The 19,094-nt window shown below is 48.1% G+C and overlaps 1 protein-coding gene across 7 annotated transcripts in view; it reads right to left on the bottom strand.

Annotated features, from left to right (window-relative positions):
• MCU (mitochondrial calcium uniporter) overlaps window positions 1-18,603 on the bottom strand; it is a 449,047-nt gene extending 430,444 nt beyond the window's left edge. For 4 of the 7 annotated variants that reach the window (XM_033940609.1, XM_033940608.1, XM_033940611.1 and 1 more), the window contains exon 1: window positions 18,301-18,603. In XM_033940609.1, coding sequence (XP_033796500.1) covers window positions 18,301-18,432 — 132 coding nt within the window. In that variant the 5' untranslated portion in view covers window positions 18,433-18,603. The remainder of the gene's footprint in view (window positions 1-18,300) is intronic. The other 3 variants (XM_033940612.1, XM_033940613.1, XM_033940614.1) reach the window with 3 other exon arrangements.
• Between the last annotated feature and the right edge of the window lie 491 nt (window positions 18,604-19,094).

A 19,094-nucleotide genomic window follows, 5' to 3' on the forward strand; every position in this document is an offset into this window, starting at 1 on the left:
GGCTCAAGGGTCTCTCGTACGAGAGAGACTGAACAAATTGCAGCTCTACACTCTTGAGGAACGTAGGGAGAGAGGAGACATGATCGAAACATTTAAGTACCTCACGGGACGTGTCGAAGTGGAAGATGATATTTTCTTTCTCAAGGGACCCTCGGCCACAAGAGGGCACCAGCTCAAACTCAGGGGCGGAAAATTTAATGGCGACACCAGAAAGTATTTCTTCACAGAGAGAGTGGTTGATCATTGGAACAAGCTTCCAGTACAGGTGATCGAGGCAGACAGCGTGCCAGACTAAGAATAAATGGGATACCCATGTGGGATCCCTACGAGGGTCAAGATAAGGAAATTGGGTCATTAGGGCATAGACAGGGGGTGGGTAAGCAGAGTGGGCAGACTTGATGGGCTGTAGCCCTTTTCTGCCGTCATCTTCTATGTTTCTATGTTTATTTCTATAATGAACAGAAAAACACACAAACATGAATAAGTCAGATATATACATCTCACTCTAATATGAAACAAAACAAGTGACCTAATTTAAACCAATATTTAGACTTTAGTGAATAATAGAGCCTCCAAAAGACAGAAGTCATTTATGAACCTAACCTCTAGAGAGGCTGAATAAGGTGGACAAGTAGTTTTATACCTCTGAGCAATAGTAACTTTAACTATTTAAAATAGCTACAGAAAAAGTCTAACTGACCAAGTAAATATGGTATGGGGTCTGTTTGAATGTACAGTACACCCAGTATTTTATGTGGCTTCTAAAAACAGTCTCTGCTCCCTGGGGCTTAGCCAGACAAAACAGACCTTGGGTCAAAGCAATAAAGACATGAAACAGAAGAATCAAAGCCACCAGGTGGGTTATTTAGGTGGAACTGACAGGAAAAAGTGTTTGAGCAATGCTACAAGAATTCAAGCCTCTTCCTAAGTTGTTGTTGCTGCTGCTTAATAAGGAATTGAGCAAGTCTAAGAGTAATTGCATGCTCCTGAATTTGATATACCGTACCCATCTATTATACATCAATTCTATCCAACCATCCCCAATTCATGTAATAAAAAAAAGGTTCAAAAAGCATAGGGAAAAATTGTTCTTACCTGTTAATTTTCTTTTCTTTAGTCACAGCAGATGAATCCAGAGACTAGTGGGATTATGTCCATCAACCAGTAGATGGAGATAGAGAGAACCAAGTTGCCCTCAGCCTTATTGAATGCACAGCCTCCTGGCCACTTCTCAGAGCAGCCAAAAGAAAGCACATTAAACATATAAAACATATAAAACTCCTCTCTCCCACATGTGCTATATGAACAATTGATACTTAAAAACCAAGAATGCAACTCTAGCCAAAAAAAGATGTCAAATCCGTGCTCAAGAATGACAAACACTTAAACCGGGTGGGGCTCTGGATTCATCTGCTGTGACAAAGGAAAGAAAATTAACAGGTAAGAACATAATTTTTCATTCCTTGTCATCAGCAGCAGATGAATCCAAAGACTAGTGAGATGTAGCAAAGCAGTCCTAACATAGGGAAGGAAATAAACACCACTCCACCAGACATAGCATATGGATGGCCACGTCCTAACTAGCTTCACCCCCAGAGAACAAGTGCGGATAGCTAGAGAACAACCACCAATCCCTCCTTGCAAGTTGTTCAATGCAGCATTCGTCCAAGGAGGTACTAGATAACAGAGGTTATATACCTTACTGTTAGACAGTCTAAGCCTCAGAACACCAGGAGGAATCAGTGCCCGAGAGCCATATGCCACAGAAACCACAGGGACAGAGCCCATCCAGGAATAGAATGACTGCAGACTATCAGCCCTTCATGCCTCCAAGGATCTATAAGAACTCCTGATGATTGACTCCGTTATATCCACCAACAGTATAACAGACCCTCCTTCCCTGGAAGAATGCAGGGTATCCAGCCTGTAAACACACAAAGTGATGGCTCACCATCAACAGACGAGTCACGTGAATGCTGTGAGGAAGGTAAAGATACTCCAGAAACAAGATGGATATGGAGAAACTCCACCCAGCAAAAGAGGCTAAAATGTGAAAGAAACGAGATGGAAAAATTATGTTTTTACCTGTTAATTTTCTTTCCTTTAGACACAGCAGATGAATCCAGAGACCAGTGGGATAGCACACATCTACCAGCAGGTTATATTCACCTTCTTAGGTACCTTTTCATATAATTGCCCCAACACTCAAAAATCCAGAACTGGGTTTCAAGTTATATTCACTTTCTTAAGTGCCCTTTCATATAATTACCCCCTAAGTGGAATATTAAAGATGTTTATCTTACAAAAAACAACCTAGGCACCTATGTGGCTTTATAGAAAGGCATCCAGAACCAGCCTAAGCAGTAAACACACACTAGCTCCAAAGAGTGTACTCATATTATATAAAATAATCACTTACAATGCAACTGTCCCAGCTCTGTCCAAAACCCACATATGGAAACACAAACACCATCTTCTTGGCACATCATACTCACTTATTAGTTCATTCAATTTTATAAGAGCCATCTTTCACATGCAAAACACACACAAAGTTTTTTTAAGATAGAGCATATGGGTGGGGCAACTAGGTTAGCCTAATTATTTTGGCTCTCATGAAAGTGAGATACCAATCCTTGAGACAAACCCAGTCAGGTTTTCAGAATATCCACCACAAATATGCAAGAGCAAAATTTATACACACTACCTCCGCTTTATGCAACTCACGCATATTCATGGTGGATATCCTGAAAACCTGACTGTTCTGAATTTGTCCCAAAGACCAGGATAAGTACCACTGCTTTAGAGGGAGCTGCAGACCTTATACAGAAAATCACAGAACAAAAAGAAACCAAATTCAATGGCAGGTCACTGGTGCAGATTGTTATTTCCTCATCCACAGTCTTGAAAGATCATTCACATTCCAACCTCTTGCTACTCAGTCAGCACATAAGCACCTTATCCCCAATTGATCCCTAGATGATCCAATGGCAGGATAAAAGTGCAAACTGAGCTCTCAGATTGACTAAGCCACTGTTCTTCAACCACCGGTCCGCGGTGCCAGTCCACAGAAAATTTCTGCCGGTCTGAGCAGGGCCAGCAAGATTAAGGTGACCATAGGTCCTGTTTTCAGACCTCATGTCCCGTTGTTCCCACACACAGCTTCGGGATGCCAAAAAGTCTCGTTTTCAGGGACAGCATCCCGAAGCTGTGCTCGGGGACAACGGGCAGGAGATCATTTCCTATGCCTGTCGCGCAAAAAAAAAAAAAGCGCCTACCTCCTTCCTTTCACCCGGTCCACTGCTATCTTACCGCCCTGCTGTTGCTGCTGCTAAAGCAGACAGGAAGTCTTCTTTCCGACGTCAATTCTGACGTCGGAGAGGATGTTCTGGGCCAGCCAATCGCTGCCTAGCTGGTCCAGAACGTCCTCTCCGACGTCAGAATTGACATGGGAAAGGAGACTTCGTGTCGGCTTTAGCAGTAGAAGCAACAGCAGGGTGAAAGGAAGGAGGAAGGCTTTTTGTTTTATTTTTTGCGCGGCAGGGAGGGAAGGATGTAGGCAGGCAAGCAGGCTGGCTTTGGGCAGGGAGGTAGACAGGCAGGCAGGCAGGCTTCAGGGATGGGGGTGGGACAAAGTCTGGAAGGCAGTGAGAGGGACATGGGAAGGAGGTACTGGGGCCACTAAAGACATGGGAAGGCAGCACTGGGGGCCACTAAAGACATGGGAAGGCGGCACTGGGGGGCCACTAAAGACATGGGAAGGCAGCACTAAGGACTTGGGAATAAGGCACTAGGGGCACTAAAGACATAGGAAGGGGCACTAAGGACTTGGGAAGGAGGCACCGGGGGCACTAAGGACATGGGAAGGAGGCACCGGGGGCACTAAGGACATGGGAAGAAAAGAGGGAAGGAATAGAAAGGGACAATTCTTAAACCTGAGTGCAGAAAGAAAGAAATGAATGAAAGAAAGGATACACAGACAGAAGGAAACGCAACCAGAGACTCATGAAATCACCAGACAGCAAAGGTAGGAAAAATGATTTTATTTTCAATTTACATTACATTACATTAGGGATTTCTATTCCGCCATTACCTTGCAGTTCAAGGCGGATTACAAAAGAATTATCCAAGATGTATTACAATAAGAACTTACAAAAAAAAAAAAAAAATAGATCATTTTCAAAAAGAGTGAGAAATGGGTAAGGTTATTTGTTTGGGGTAGTTGGCTTTAGTGAGAGGTGGAGTTTGAGACTTGCAGTATTATTTCTTTTTTCAGAGTTTTCTTGAAGAGTATGGTCTTTATTTCTTTTATAAAAGTCTTGTAGTAGAGGGATTCTGTCAGTAGATTGGCGATTTGGTTGTCTAGTTTGGCTGCTTCAGTGGCCAGGAGACCATCATATAGTTTTTTCCGTTTGACCTCCTTAATTGGGGGGTATGAGAATGGGGTGCGAGTTTTCCTATGTCTGGTTGCGGTGTTGTGGATGAGGCAGTTATTCAGGTAGTTTGGACTGTCTCCGTATAAAGTCTTAAATAGTAGGCAGTAGTATTCTTGCTGGGATCGGAAGCCAGTGCGATTGGAGATATGCTTCTGTAATGTGATCATGTTTCTTTAATGAGTAGATGAGTCTTAGTGCTGTGTTTTGGATAGTTTGTAGTTGTTTTGTTATGGTTGTAGGGCATGGGAGGTAGAGGATATTATAGTAGTCAAGTAGGCCTAGTATTAAGGACTGAACTATGAGCTGGAACTGAGTTTTCTCGAAGAATTTCCAAACTTGTCTTAAGTTTCTCATGACTAAGAATGACTTTTGTATTGTTTTATTTATTTGTGGTTGCATGGTGCAGCATCTGTCGATAGTTATTCCTAGCAGTTTTAGGGTAGTTTGTATGGGGTAGTTGATTGTGTTGATTTCAATGTTGGTTATGGTTGGTATTTTGTTGTTTTCTAGGAGGATGAATTTCGTTTTATCTGGGTTCAATTTCAGTTTGTGATCTTTCATCCAGGTTGCTATTGATTTTAGTGTTTGGTATATTGTGTTCGTCATGGAGATTTAGTGATCAAAACGTGTCAGTTTTGAGAATTTATATCTGCTGTCTATATTTTGCACTATATTTGTCATTTTTCTATAATTACTGAGGTGACCGAGTTCACCGAGCTCGCAGAGATGGGGCAGAAATGTTTTTTTAAAAAATTTTAGTCCTAGTAGTTTGCCAGTCCGCAAAATAATTCTTTTATTTCTGCCGGGCCACAGGTGTAAAAAGGTTGAAAAACACTGGACCTAAGCTACTGCAAATGCCTAATGGATAGCCCCGAGATGCAGTTATTGCAGTTGGCTTACATACATACCTAGGTTCATGAGATTCTTCTCAAGAAAAAGGAAACAAGAGCTGTAACTGACACTGCTGAGTAAATACAAAATAAGAACACACACACACAAAGCATAGGCAGCACAATAAGATTTGCTTTTTGGGATGGACTGAAAGCAATTTTTTTCTCCATGCTGTTAAAATGACAGCATAACCTCACCATCATCAAGCTTCTGTTTCCAACAGATACTAATGAGCACCACAAACTTTGAAATAAATAATGAACAAAGTCAGCAGAGGACTGGTATCACTCAGCTAACAGCAGCATCACCATTCCGAGATTCATGACCCAGTTTAATGCTACTTATTTCTAAAAGCAGAGAAGTCTGTGCCACCCCATATGTCAAGCTCCTCTAGAACATACATAATCAGGCTCTTAAGAAAATCCATTACAAAAGAAATCTGACTTCAATGACAGAGGCCTAGACCAAAAACTTAAACTATCCTTCCCCTCGCTAAAAGGTATCCTCTACGTGGAAAAATTGGGCAAATCTCTCTTTTTCAGAATCACTGAGCTCTGGAATAATCTTACTGCCCCACTGCGGATTCTAGGCTCCTTCCAATTATTCTGTAAGCACCTGAAAACTAGTCTCTTCACAAAATTATAATGTTCTTTACCCCCCTGGACTCAACATCCAACCCCTCTATGCTACTCCTTCCTTTATTAAACTCTTGTAAACCGTGCCGAGCTCTATAATTATGGAGAGGATGCGGTATATAAACTTAAGGTTTAGCTTAGATACACTAAATGCTCTGATCATGTACTGATGGTCACTAAACCAGTTTGACTGATTTAGCGACCGACCAAATTTGCCAACCCAATGTTCAAAATGGCTCACTGCGTAGTTTTCTGTATGTTCATACATTCTCCAACTCTGGCATATAAACGATCTCATTACTTTTAAAATGAAGTCTTTAATATTAAAACAAGCCATCTGATCATTAATACCAACCCGATAAAAATGACAGGTCTGCCATGTTTCTCTTTTTTTTTTTTTTCTATGGGCACAGATATTGTGCGTTTGTAACACACACACACAATATCTGGCTCACAAAAAAATAAAAAATTGAGCTATCCCTAGATATCCCCCCCATGCCATACCCTCCCCCTCCCAAAGACCCCTGGAACAAAAATAAAGGCAGAAGGGATGCCCACTCCCTTCTACCACTGAAACCCCCCCTGCCAGGACCCTGCCCCTTCCCCACTAACCCCTACTTTACAAAAAATTGGCAGGAGGGATGCCCACTCCTTCCTGCTACCGGATGCTTCCCCCACCCACCCCCCCACATGACCCAAACCACCCCCATACCTCTAGTGACAAAGACAGCAGGAGAGATGCCCAATCTATCTTGCTCGCAGGCCCGCAACTACAAAATGGTGGGCCTTCCCCTTACCAGTGCATCCTGGGATGAATAAGGAGGGGCCTAAGGCCCAGATTGGCTGAAGGCATTTAAGGCCTCTTCCAGGGGGGGGGGGGTATCTGAGCAAGTCAAGGCCTTAGGCCCCCTCCCCGTGTGGCAGGCCTGTGAGCAAGAGGGACTAGGCATCGCTCCTGCTATCTTTGTCACTAAAAGTATGAGGGTGGTTCGGGGGGGACATCTGGTGGCAGGAGGGAGTGGGCATCCCATTCTGTCTTTTAAAGTTAATTACTCGCTACAGTGGCAGAAAGAAAAAAAGTGACATTAAATCCTCTCAGTTAACCCTTCTATACTACCTTTGACATGGCAGTGAATTTCTTGCATTGTGCATGTATTAAAATCACCTATGCATTGTGGAGAAATACCAAATGGCCTCACTAACATACATTTTAATAAACTGTGCCCTCAGTATACTGCACAAGTTTAACTTCTTCACCCAGTAATGTGCCCATATACCTCTCACAGTAATCATATGCTTCTGCCTGTTGTGGCTTTCTGCATCAGCCTCTCAAACCAGTACATGTGGAAACTGAAATAATTTGTCCAACTCATGAGATGCATCAATGGGATGTTTAGCAATGTTACTTACCGTAACAGTTGTTATCCAGGGACAGCAGGCAGCTATTCTCACTAGTGGGTGATGTCATCCGACAGAGCCCCGATACGGACATCTTGAAAGCATGTCTTGCTTGAAGAAACTCAGAAGTTTCGAGATGCCCGCACCGCGCATGCGCCAGTGCCTTCCCGCCCGATGGTCCGGGCGTGTATCCTCAGTTCAGGTAGCTAGCAGAGAAGCCAACCCAGGGGAGGTGGGTGGGACGTGAGAATAGCTGCCTGCTGTCCCTGGATAACAACTGTTACGGTAAGTAACATTGCTTTATCTCAGGACAAGCAGGCAGGTATTCTCACTAGTGGGTGACCTCCAAGCTAACCTCAATGGGATGGAGGGAGAGTTGGCAACTTAGGAGAACAAATTTTGTAACACAGTTTGGCCAAACTGCCCATCCCGTCTGGAGAAAGTATCCAGACAATAATGAGAGGTGAACGTATGAACCGAGGACCAAGTGGCAGCCCTACAAATCTCCTTAATCGGTGTCGATCTGAGGAAGGCTACAGAGGCTGCCATTGCTCCGACTCTAGGTGCTGTGACCTTACAGGGAAGGGGTAATCCATCCTGGGCATAGCAGAAAGAGATACAAGCCGCCACACAGTTGGAGATGGTGCGCTTCGATACAGGTCGTCCCAACTTGTTTGGATCAAAGGAGACGAAAAGTTGAGGAGCAGTTCTGTGTGGTTTGCTCCGATCCAATTAGAAAGCCAAAGCACGTTTACAGTCCAGAGTGTGAAGAGCTGATTCTCCAGGATGAGAATGAGGCTTTGGAAAGAACACTGGAAGCACAATGGATTGGTTGAGGTGAAATTCAGAGACCACTTTAGGCAGGAATTTCGGGTGAGTGCGGAGGACCACCTTGTCATGATGGAATACTGTGAAAGGTGGGTCCGCCACCAAGGCCTGAAGCTCACTGACCCTGCGAGCAGATGTGAGGGCCACCAGAAAAACCACTTTCCAAGTGAGAAACTTTGGTGGAGCCTTGCTCAGAGGCTCAAAAGGAGGTTTCATAAGCTGAGAAAGGACAACATTTAGATCCCAAACCACTGGAGGCGGTTTGAGAGGAGGATTGACATGAAAAAGTCCTTTCATAAATCTGGAAACCACAGGATGAGAAGAGAGAGGTTTCCCTTGTAGAGGCTGATGGAAAGCCGCAATAGCACTCAGGTGGACTCGTATAAATGTCGACTTGAGACCAGACTGAGACAGATGTAAAAGATAGTCCAAAACAGAGGAAGGGAGGCTTGCTGAGGCTCCTTAGAATTGGAAATACACCATGAAGAAAATCTAGTCCATTTTTGGGAGTAGCATTGACGAGTAGCAGGCTTCCTGGAAGCCTCCAAGACATCCCTCACCGCCTGGGAAAACTGGTGCGGAGTTACGTTGAGAGGAACCAAGCTGTCAGGTGGAGAGACTGCAGGTTGGGATGAAGCAGAGACCCCTGATGCTGAGTAAGCAGTGAAGGAAACACTGGAAGTAGGTACGGTTCCCTGCTGCTGAGTTGAAGTAGAAGGGAGAACCAAGGTTGCCTGGGCCACCGAGGAGCTATCAGAATCATGGTGGCATGTTCGGACTTCAGTTTGACTAGAGTCTTTTGAATGAGAGGGAATGGCGGAAACGCATACAGAAAGTGATTCCCCCAATCCAGCAGAAAAGCATCTGCCTCGAGGCGATGAGGAGCGTAGATCCTGGAGCAAAACTGAGGCAGCTTGAAATTGTGGGGAGCCGCAAAGAGGTCTATCTGAGGCGTTCCCCACTGAGCAAAGATCTGATGAAGGGGCTTGTAGTGGAGTGTCCATTCGTGAGGCTGGAGAAGACGACTCAGTTTGTCCGCCAAGACATTGTTCCTCCCCTGAATGTAGACAGCTTTGAGGAAGGTGTTGTGGCGAACCGCCCAACCCCAGACTCTGAGAGCTTCCTGGCAGAGGGAGGCCGAGCCCGTGCCCCTTTGCTTGTTGACATAATACATGGCGACCTGATTGTCGGTGCGAATGAGGACCACCATGTCGTGAAGCAGATGTTGAAAAGCTTGAAGAGCATTGAAGATGGCTCTGAGCTCCAGAAGATTGATTTGATGGAGTCGGTCCGCACAGGTCCAGAATCCCTGAGTGCGAAGCCCATCCAGATGCGCTCCCCAGGCATAGGTCGAGGAATCGGTTGTGAGAACCTTCTGGTGGGGAGGAGAATGAAACAGCAAACCTCTGGATAGATTCGAAGAGGTCATCCACCAGAGCAGAGACTGCCGAAGACAGGAGTGACTGTGATGTGTCGAGTCAACGGATCCGACACCTGAGTCCACTGAGATGCCAGGGTCCACTGAGGAATTCTGAGGTGGAGTCTGGCAAATGGCGTCATATGAACTGTAGAGGCCATGTGGCCCAGGAGGACCATCATGTGTCTCGCTGAGATGGTCTGGCGAGAAGACACAGACTGGCAGAGATGAAGAGGAGCATCCATGCGCTGAGAAGGAAGGAATGCTCCGAGACGTACGGTATCAAGGACAGCCCCGATGAAGGGAAGAGACTGGGTCGGCTGTAGATGAGACTTGGGAAAGTTGATCTCGAATCCCAAACTCTGCAGGAACAGAATCGTTGACAGGGTCGCTGAGAGGACCCCCGAGGCTGAGGGAGCCTTGATCAGCCAGTCGTCGAGGTAGGGGAATACCTGAAGACCTTGGTTCCGGAGGGCCGCGGCCACTACCACCAGACATTTGGAGAAGACTCTGGGGGACGAAGACAGGCCGAATGGAAGCACTCGATACTGCAGATGGAGATGTCCCACCCGAAATCTGAGGAACTTGCGAGAGGCCGGATGAATGGGAATATGAGTGTAGGCCTCCTTGAGATCCAGAGAGCATAACCAGTCGTTCTGCTTGAGGAGGGGGTAGAGAGAAGCAAGTGTCAGCATGCGAAACCTCTCTTTGACTAGGAATTTGTTGAGGACCCTGAGGTCCAAAATGGGTCGCAGGTCGCCCGTCTTCTTCGGAACAAGGAAGTACCGGGAGTAAAATCCCTGGTTCAGTTGGTCCGTCGGAACCGGCTCCACGGCACGAAGCCGGAGCAAAGCCTGAGCTTCCTGAAGAAGAAGGGCGGTCTGAGTCAAGTTGGAAGGATACTCTCTTGGAGGGTGGTCCGGAGGGACCTGATGGAAATGAAGAAAGTATCCTTCCTTGATGATAGTAAGGACCCAGAGGTCGGTTGTTATGGCCTCCCAGCGATGATAAAAATGATGGAGGCGCCCTCCGATGGGAAAAACAGGGGGAGGCAGAACGAGGTTGGTTATGCCCTCGACGAGACAGTCAAAAAGGCTGAGTGGTCTTAGGGACAGCAGGTGACTGAGACTTAGGCTGACCCTTCTGGGGAGGCTGACGCTTCGCCGGTTGCCTCGCAGGTGGAGTTTGCCTTGGCTGATAACGCCTCTGATAAATCAACGGCGGACGAGAAGGTCGAGACTGCTGAGGCTTAGGCTTCGGCCGAAGGATAGATTGGAAGGACTTTTCGTGGTCAGACAACTTTTTCGTGACAGTCTCGATGGATTCGTCAAAAAGATCCGCCCCAGCACACGGGACATTCGCCAGGCGGTCCTGAAGATTCGGGTCCATATCAATGGTCCGCAACCAGGCCAACCGGCGCATCGCCACCGAGCAGGCCGCCGCTCGGGCTGAGAGCTCGAACGCATCATAGGCAGATTGCATTAACTGAAGCCGAAGTTGGGACAGCGAAGCAACCACTTCCTCAAACTCAAACCTAGCCTGGGACTCAATGTATGGTGTGAACTTCCGAAGCACAGGTAGAAAAAATTTCAAGGAGGCTGCAAAGTGGAAATTGTAATTCAGAACTCGAGACGCCATCATCGAATTCTGATAGATGCGTCAACCAAACTTATCCATGGTTCTGCCCTCGCGGCCCGGAGGCACTGAAGCATAGACCTGGCCAGGATGAGACCGCTTGAGCGAGGATTCGACCAGGAGGGACTGGTGAGAAAGCTGAGGACCCTCGAAGCCTTTATGATGCACCGTGCGGTACCGCGCATCCAATTTGCCAGGGACCGCAGGGATAGAGTAAGGAGACTCGAAGCATCGCATGAAGGTCTGGTCGAGGAGCTTGTGCAGGGGAAGCCGCAAGGACTCTGCCGGAGGACGAGGCAAGTGCATGGTATCGAGGTACTCCTTGGAATATCGAGACCCAGCATCGAGAGTAATGTCCATGTCATCTGCCATCTGCCTGAGGAACGATGAAAAGGACAGTTGGTCCGCAGTCGCCGGTCTGCGAGACGGACTAGAAGAAGAGGCTTCAGGCTCCAGAGAGGCCTGCGAGCAACAGGACGAGTAGAAAACCTCGGGGTCCTCGAACTCCGGGCCCGGAGGAGGAGACCAAGTCGAAGCAGCATACCCCAACAGAGGCAATTTCTTCTGAGGCGAGACGGTCGAGTGCCAAGAGGAATGCTTCGAAGAATGTCTGGATCGATGCCTGGAAGGGGATCGAGCCCGTCTGTGAGAAACTGGGTCAGACGCCTCCAAGGAGCAGATCGGACTCGATGCCATCGATCGCAGAGGCGGAAGAGTCGGTGCCTCCCCTGACGCCGCCCAGGCTTGATAGGGGGTTCGGAAGAACTCGTCCTGCTTCCTGCTATGCCCAGGACTGGGTGGCCCTGAAGGTGGACGCCACACTGAGTCATGGGGCGGAGTCCAAGGGAGGCAGGTCACTAAACGAGGCTTTCCTCGAGGGGATGGGCTCCAAGGGAGGCATATCACTAAGGGAGGCCCTCCTCGAGGGAATCGGTTCCAAAGGAGGCACAGCATTAACGAAGGACCTCCTCGAGGACCCGGACACCGCTCGCCGCTCCTCCTCGCCGAGCAACGAGGTCGTGCGGCGAGGAGGAGGGGGCGGTCCGCCCCTCGAAGCCGAAGCTGGGAGGTCACCCTGGATGGTGGCAATCAGTCGAAGCCCCATGGTCTGCATGAGCTCCACGAACTGAGCCTCCAGAAGGGACCGCGACGAAGCCGATATGGAGGGATCCGCACCAAAAGGGGGCCCTTCCGCACGGTCTCCGCGCTCCTTCGGTGCTGCGTGCTTCTGCTTGCCAGTCTTCGGAACCTTGAGCACCACCGGTGGAACTATAGGGGTCGATACCTGCTCCGAGGAGACGGAGGAAGGCACCGGCGCCGAAGCCGGGGCCGAAACCGGTGTGAACGATGCCGGTTTCAGGAGGCCCGAAGCAGCCGGGGAGGCAGAGGGCTTCGCTGAAGGAGTCGAAGCACCCGACGATGTCGAAGCTGCAGGATCCGATGAAGCTTCCATCTTGAACATGGACTCCCACAGTAGACAGCGGCGCTTAAACGCTCTTGCCGTCAGAGTGGAGCAAGGCCGGCACGATTTCGGGAAGTGATCCGGTCCCAGACACTGTAAGCAGCGTCGATGAGAGTCCGTGAGCGAAATCGCGCGCTGGCACTTGCTACACTTTTTGAAACCGGTAATCGGCCGGGACATAGGCCGGAAAAGCTCCGCCGCAAGGTCGAAGGCGCGGGGCCCCAGCCACGCGGCCGACCCGGTATCGGAAGGAAAAATTTTTTTTTTTTTTTTTTTTTAAAGAAATCAAATAAAGAAATAAATGCACAGGAGAGCAAAAAGAACTCAACTCGCGGCAAAATAGAAGGCAAAAAAAAAAAGATTCAATGGGCGCAAATTGAAGATAGACTTCTCAGCTCCGCGGAAGAAAAAGAACTGAGGAGACACGCCTGGACCATCGGGTGGGAAGGCACTGGTGCATGTGCGGTGCGGGCATCTCGAAACTTCTGAGTTTCTTCAAGCAAGACATGCTTGCAAGATGTCCGTATCGGGGCTCTGTTGGATGACATCACCCACTAGTGAGAATACCTGCCTGCTTGTCCTGGGATAAAAAATGAATTCCCCATTCTTTCCCAATATTCCACAGATTGTAACTTCTGGTCTAGAAAATTTGCATCAAAAGGAAGGACACTGGCAGAGGGACAGCCCAAGAGCAAGCCTGAATCACTTTGATTTTTTTTTTTCAAAATGAATTGATTAGAATCGATTCAAATTGTGAATCAGGCAGCACTATTGTGGAGTAGTCAGGATCTATTGCTCTGCTTTGATAGCTGCAGCTTTAGATCAGTGTTTCTCAACACACGGTATGCAGCACTGTGCGGGTCTCTCGCCCCCTTCCTCCTTGATGGCCGCTGCCTAGTATCCCATGCCCTCTTTACTGCTTGCCTGGCCACCCCCCTCTGCCAAAGCCGCTGGGGATCCCATGCCCTCCTTCCTGCCCTCCCCCTCCACCGAAGCCAACCCAGAAGGCTTCCCTTCGATGTCAGAGCTGACGTCGGAAGGAAGCCTTCCAGGTCAGCGGGAGATCCCAGTTACCTTCTTCAAGATGGGTTGTTTCTGCCTTCAGCAGCACTTGTTACAGGGATGCATCAGTGGCTCTTGCACAATGCATGTGGCTGACCTGGAAGCCTGCTTTCCAACATCAGAGGGAAGGCTTGTGGGTCAGCCACGTGCAGCATGTAAGAGTCGCTGCCTGAGCAGCCCTGCAACAAGTGCGCTGAAGGCAGAAAGAGCAGCCCAACTGGACGGCCCTGAAGGAAGCAAGTGCGACCCTGGAGCGAGCAAGTAAGGGAGAGGGGACATGATCTGGAAGAAAGGAAGGGGGGAGGAAGGAGCACATTGGGTCATGGGAGGGGCACGATTTTGGGACAAAGGCTGGAAGGCAGGGAAGGGGCACGAACTCAGGACACAGAAGGGAGGGAGGAAAGGGGCACTAACTTGGGGCATATGAGGGAGGGAGGGAATAGAAAGGGAGAATTGTTGGGCATGAGTGTGTGATTGAGAGGGAAAGAGAGGGAAAGAGATGGTGCACATGGGGAAAGGAAGAAAGAGAAAAATTGGGCAGAGAGAGAAGTGAGGTAGAGATGCATGGGCAAGAGAAGGATAAGAGGGAGAAATGTTGGATATGGTGGTGGAGAGAGAACAGAGGGACAGATTGAAGGGGATGCAAGTGGTAGGAATATTGGACATAGTGATGAAGAGAGAGCTGTAGCATGGTGCGGGAGAGGGGTGATAGGAGAAATAGTCATGGGGCTGGTAGGCAGTGATGAAAAATGCTGCACATGATCCAGGGGATGAGAGAGGGAGAAATGTTGGATGTGGCAGTAGATGGGGTGGGAGAGATGCATCCGGGTTCTCCCTCTTTTCCCATTCCTTTTGCAGCAAGGGAGGGAATGAGAAAAAGACAAATGGGACAGTGAGAGAGAGAGGGAGACATGTTGCCAATAGGAGAGGAGGAGAGAGAGGAAGAAAAGTTGGACTCATGGAGGGACAGAGAGAGATGGTTGGGGAAGGGAATGATGTCTGGAGGAGAGGAAGTGTGCAGGAAGCAGAAAGAAAGAAATATTGGATGCACAGTCAGAAGGAAGTGCAACCAGAGACTCATGAAATTGCCAGACAACAAAGGTAGGGAAAATTATTTTATTTTCAATTTAGTGATCGAAATGTGCAAGTTTTGAGAATTTATATCTGCTGTCTATATTTTGCACTACAGCTGTTACTGAAGTGACATTGACCTCTTTGGAAAAAAACTCCAACAAATATAAATGATAATTAACATTTTCTGTGTGTACTGGTGTTCTTTGTGGGGGGGGGGGTTAATTTTGTGGTTACCATTATGCATTAATAAGATTATATTGTGTGTATATGAAAAATGAATGGAAGAAATTGCATTACAATTAGCACTATTATTATGGGGATGGGGTCAGGGACAGAGCTTGGGCGGGGGTACTCGGTTGATATTTGTTAGACTTATGGGGTACTTAGCTTAAGGAAGTTGAGAATCACTGCTCTAGACAACTGTGTAATCCTGCCTAATGGTGGTCTGACTCTGACTTCCTGGTAACCCATAGGAAAAATTTCTATTGAAACCGAATCCAAATATGGCTTTTGGATCGTTTGGAAAAAATATATACATATATAAATATATATATATATTTTTTTTTTTTTTCCAAACGATCCAAACAGCACAACTGAAAGTGGTTCAGACTAAACATAAAAGTGCCCACACTCTCCTGCTGCATAAATTCATACCACGACTAACCCAACCCCTGCAGCAGAAGAGATGCCCATTCTCCCCCGCTGGCAAGTACCCCCACATCCGTTTCCGCCAACATCTCCGATGACCCTCCCCCACCCGCAGTGGGAGGGATGATCCCCCCGCTGGCAAGTAACCCCCGCATCCATCTAACCCGCTAGTAAGTAACCCCTCTCCCACAACCATCTCCACCGAACTCCCCCATCGCAGCCTTCTCCGATGACCCCCCACCCACAGCAATGAGATGCCCAATCTCCCTGCTGGCAAGTATCCCCTGCCATCCCCCCCTCATCTGAAAGTTGATGAGCTGGAAGGACGCAGACCTAACTCCTCCCAGCTTCCTGCATCCTCTAAAATGGGCTTCCCATCCCGGTGCATCTTGGGATGCACCGTGGAGGGGCCTGAGGCTCTAATTGGCCCAGGTTGTATAAGGCCCCATCCATGGAGGGGTCTTAAACTTGAGCAAATCGTGAAGGGGCCTAAGAATCCAATTGGCCCAGATGCCCCATAGGAGGGGCTTTAGGCATCCAGGCCAATCAGAGCCTTAGGTCCCTTCCCGATGCATCCCAAAATGCACCGGAGAGGGGAAGTCTATTTGAGACGACACAGAAAGCTGGGAGTGGGTCCGCGTCTCTCCGACTCATCAACTTTCAGGTAAGAGGGAGAGTGCAGCAGAGACAGCGGCAGTGGGGGTTACTTGTCAGTGGGGGAGCATAGGCATATCTCCCGCTGCAGGAGGTTGGCAGAGAGGGGTGTTTGGCAGAAACAGCAAGGGGGTTACTTGCCAGCGGGGGAAGAGTGGGCATCTCTCCCACTGCGGGGGTCAGGTCAGTTGTGGAGGGAATTTTCATGCAGCGGGAGAGTGTGATCATCTCTTCCGCTACATCACAACACAGGGGTTTCTAGAAGTCTGTGACACTGACCGAAACCCTTGGACCAATCGCTTTTTTTAGTCGCCAAAAGCCAACGCCACTTTTTAAAAATAGCTCAGCATTTTTTTAAGAATCCACCGGAGGGCTCATTTCAATGCTGAAGAACCCATTTGGTGTAGGAGACTGCTAGAATCCTCGCTAAAGCCCTTTTGATAATCCGTCGTTAAACTGCGTACAGTCTAAACCGCCAGAAAACAGTTTAGCGACAGCGTTTGAATATTCTACAGCAATGCAGAGAAATAAACAGGAGCTTTTCGTACACTCTTGCTGTGATAATTTTTTTTACCACATCCAGGCCAGTGTTCAAGGGTTCACAAGAGGGTATCCTGCCAGTTTACAATTTAACTGTTAGTTTTATCTTGTTTTGAAACTTGAAGAGGCTTCCTTCTGGTTGTAAAAGCCAGATAGGAAGTAAGATATGCACATAACAAAACCAAAATTGAAAAGTACACAACAGTGCATGTTTGGCACCTAAATACAAGCCTGGGAAAAGTTTATGTGAAAGCAATAACAAGGCTCATATTAAGGCACAGAAGAAGAGGTACTAATATATACCAACACTTTGTTTAGACATGTGCACAAAGGTTTTCTTAAAGTGGCATTCTGTGTGCATATATCCAGCATGCTCAACCCCCATTTAGCCACATGTTTTTCATGCATATAATTTGAATAGCACTAGCTTTCTGTATGGTATGCTCTTACCCTCATGATAGAAACCAAACATTCACAAGCTTTTCTGCATCAGATAAAAGAAGGGTACAAACAGAAACGAACATTTCCATTTTGACATGTGAATAAAGAGCTAATTTAGCTCACTGATTACAGACTATATTCCACATCCATCAGAACACAAGTTTGTACTGAATAGTATACAATGGAAATTTCTTCATTCTAGAGAAAAATTGAATAAATAAACAACAAAAGACTTGCATAACTTTAGAGAAATATCCATGTCAAAGTCTTAACAGGTCACACAGTAAAACCAACAAGTGACCCAATCTAACTGATTTCCACGCTGTATATACGTTAACATTTCTCCAATCAACATTCACTTCCTCCTCACGCCTATCCCTACGGGCGGTTTCCTAGTTTTGTGCAGCCTGAACCCCATAGCCAAGGATGAGCTCAGGCTAAGGAAGGAAGGGGGACGGACGACTATTGAAGCAAAACCCTCAATTCCAACTGGAGCCAGGTCTTACCAACCTGGAGCCAGGTCTTACCAACCTGGCTCCTACCCGAGGCCTCTAAAACAGAAGCTAACCCCAAGATCTGTGCAAGAACACGTTAACTGCTTTCTAGCCTACTGGGTCGGACGGTTGGGGGGGGGGGATCCCTAAAGGCACCTCCGACTTCGCGCTCTCTATTGCCAGTTTGGAAAAGCCTGCAGCAAGTCCCCAGCCGCCCTCTCTCGGACAGACAACGATGCACCACAACCCCCCCCCCCCCTCTGCCAAGCTGTCTACTACATTAGCACACAGCCCATCGTGACCCAGGTAACTCCAGAGTCCAGACGGAGGGAATGAAACGGTAGAAAGTTACTCTCTGGGTGGGGCGGGGTGGGGGGAGGGGGAAGCTCCCTTCCCAGAGCTGCCGGGTGTAACTGTAAAGGGAGAGTTGAAGTGAGGGCGGGGAGGAAAGAAGACGCTCCAACACCTCCACCGCGCCTCAACGTCCCTTCACAGCCGCCTCCCTTCCCCTTCAGCTTCCAAGACAACGGAGCAGCTAAAGAGGAGCAAGGGGCACCCCCCGCCCCAGCTCCGAGGGAGGGGCTCCCTTCCCTCCTCCTCTCCCCCCCCCCCCCCCCCCACCAACCGTCCAACTATACCAGCAGCAGACCCAACGCCCCGGACACACCACTTTCACACAGGCACTTACCGTCCGGTGCTGGTGTTGCCGGTGCCTGGCGCTGCCCAGGCCAGGGAAGCAGCCCACTGCCAGCACCCCACCGCCCCTGCCGTTCCGGGACGACAGCAGCAAGAGCCGCGAGCTTCTTGCAGCGGCCGCCATCTCTCTGCCTACTGGAAGCCTCCCGCACCCGGCAACGCAGCGGGACAGCCCGGACGACCCGCGCCCTGCCACTCAGCACAGCCGCGCCCAATCGGCGCGCCGGATCCCGCCATGGGGCGGTGACGCTCCGGTGCCCGCCCCTCTTTCAGCGGTAACCAATCTGCCGCGAGGAAATGTGCTCTAAGGCGGGGTCTGTCCTGAGAAAACTGCTTTAAAGCGTGCTAGGTCAATTACAGGCAGGTTCACGAGGTTTTTGACAATCGGCGAGCAAGTGATGAGATGAATGACCCGGTCGCAGACGGGTTCTTCTGCAGATGCCTGCAGTACTGACTCCATCTTCATGTCAGGCTTAATTCTTTTTTTGTGTTCCTTTTGTTAACAGAGATGGATTTGCTCATCTGTTATTTTTTTTTTAAAAATCAGTATCTACTTAAACATTTTTTCAAGTCTTGATAGTTTTATTTTTGTAGGCATTCATAAACGTAAATAACTGAATTGGAAGCAGTGTAGCGCTTACTAAGTACTCAAGGGAATGCCTATCAGAATTTTTTTTTCTTAACACTAATACAGTCCCTTTGCAATCTAGAAAGCATTTTAAAAATAACTTGAGCATGAATTTCGTGAAGAAAATCCAGGAACTTGTATTAAGGGGCCCTAAATGT

Source organism: Geotrypetes seraphini, chromosome 4 (genome assembly GCF_902459505.1).
Source record: "Geotrypetes seraphini chromosome 4, aGeoSer1.1, whole genome shotgun sequence".
Taxonomy (NCBI): Eukaryota; Metazoa; Chordata; class Amphibia; order Gymnophiona; family Dermophiidae; genus Geotrypetes; species Geotrypetes seraphini.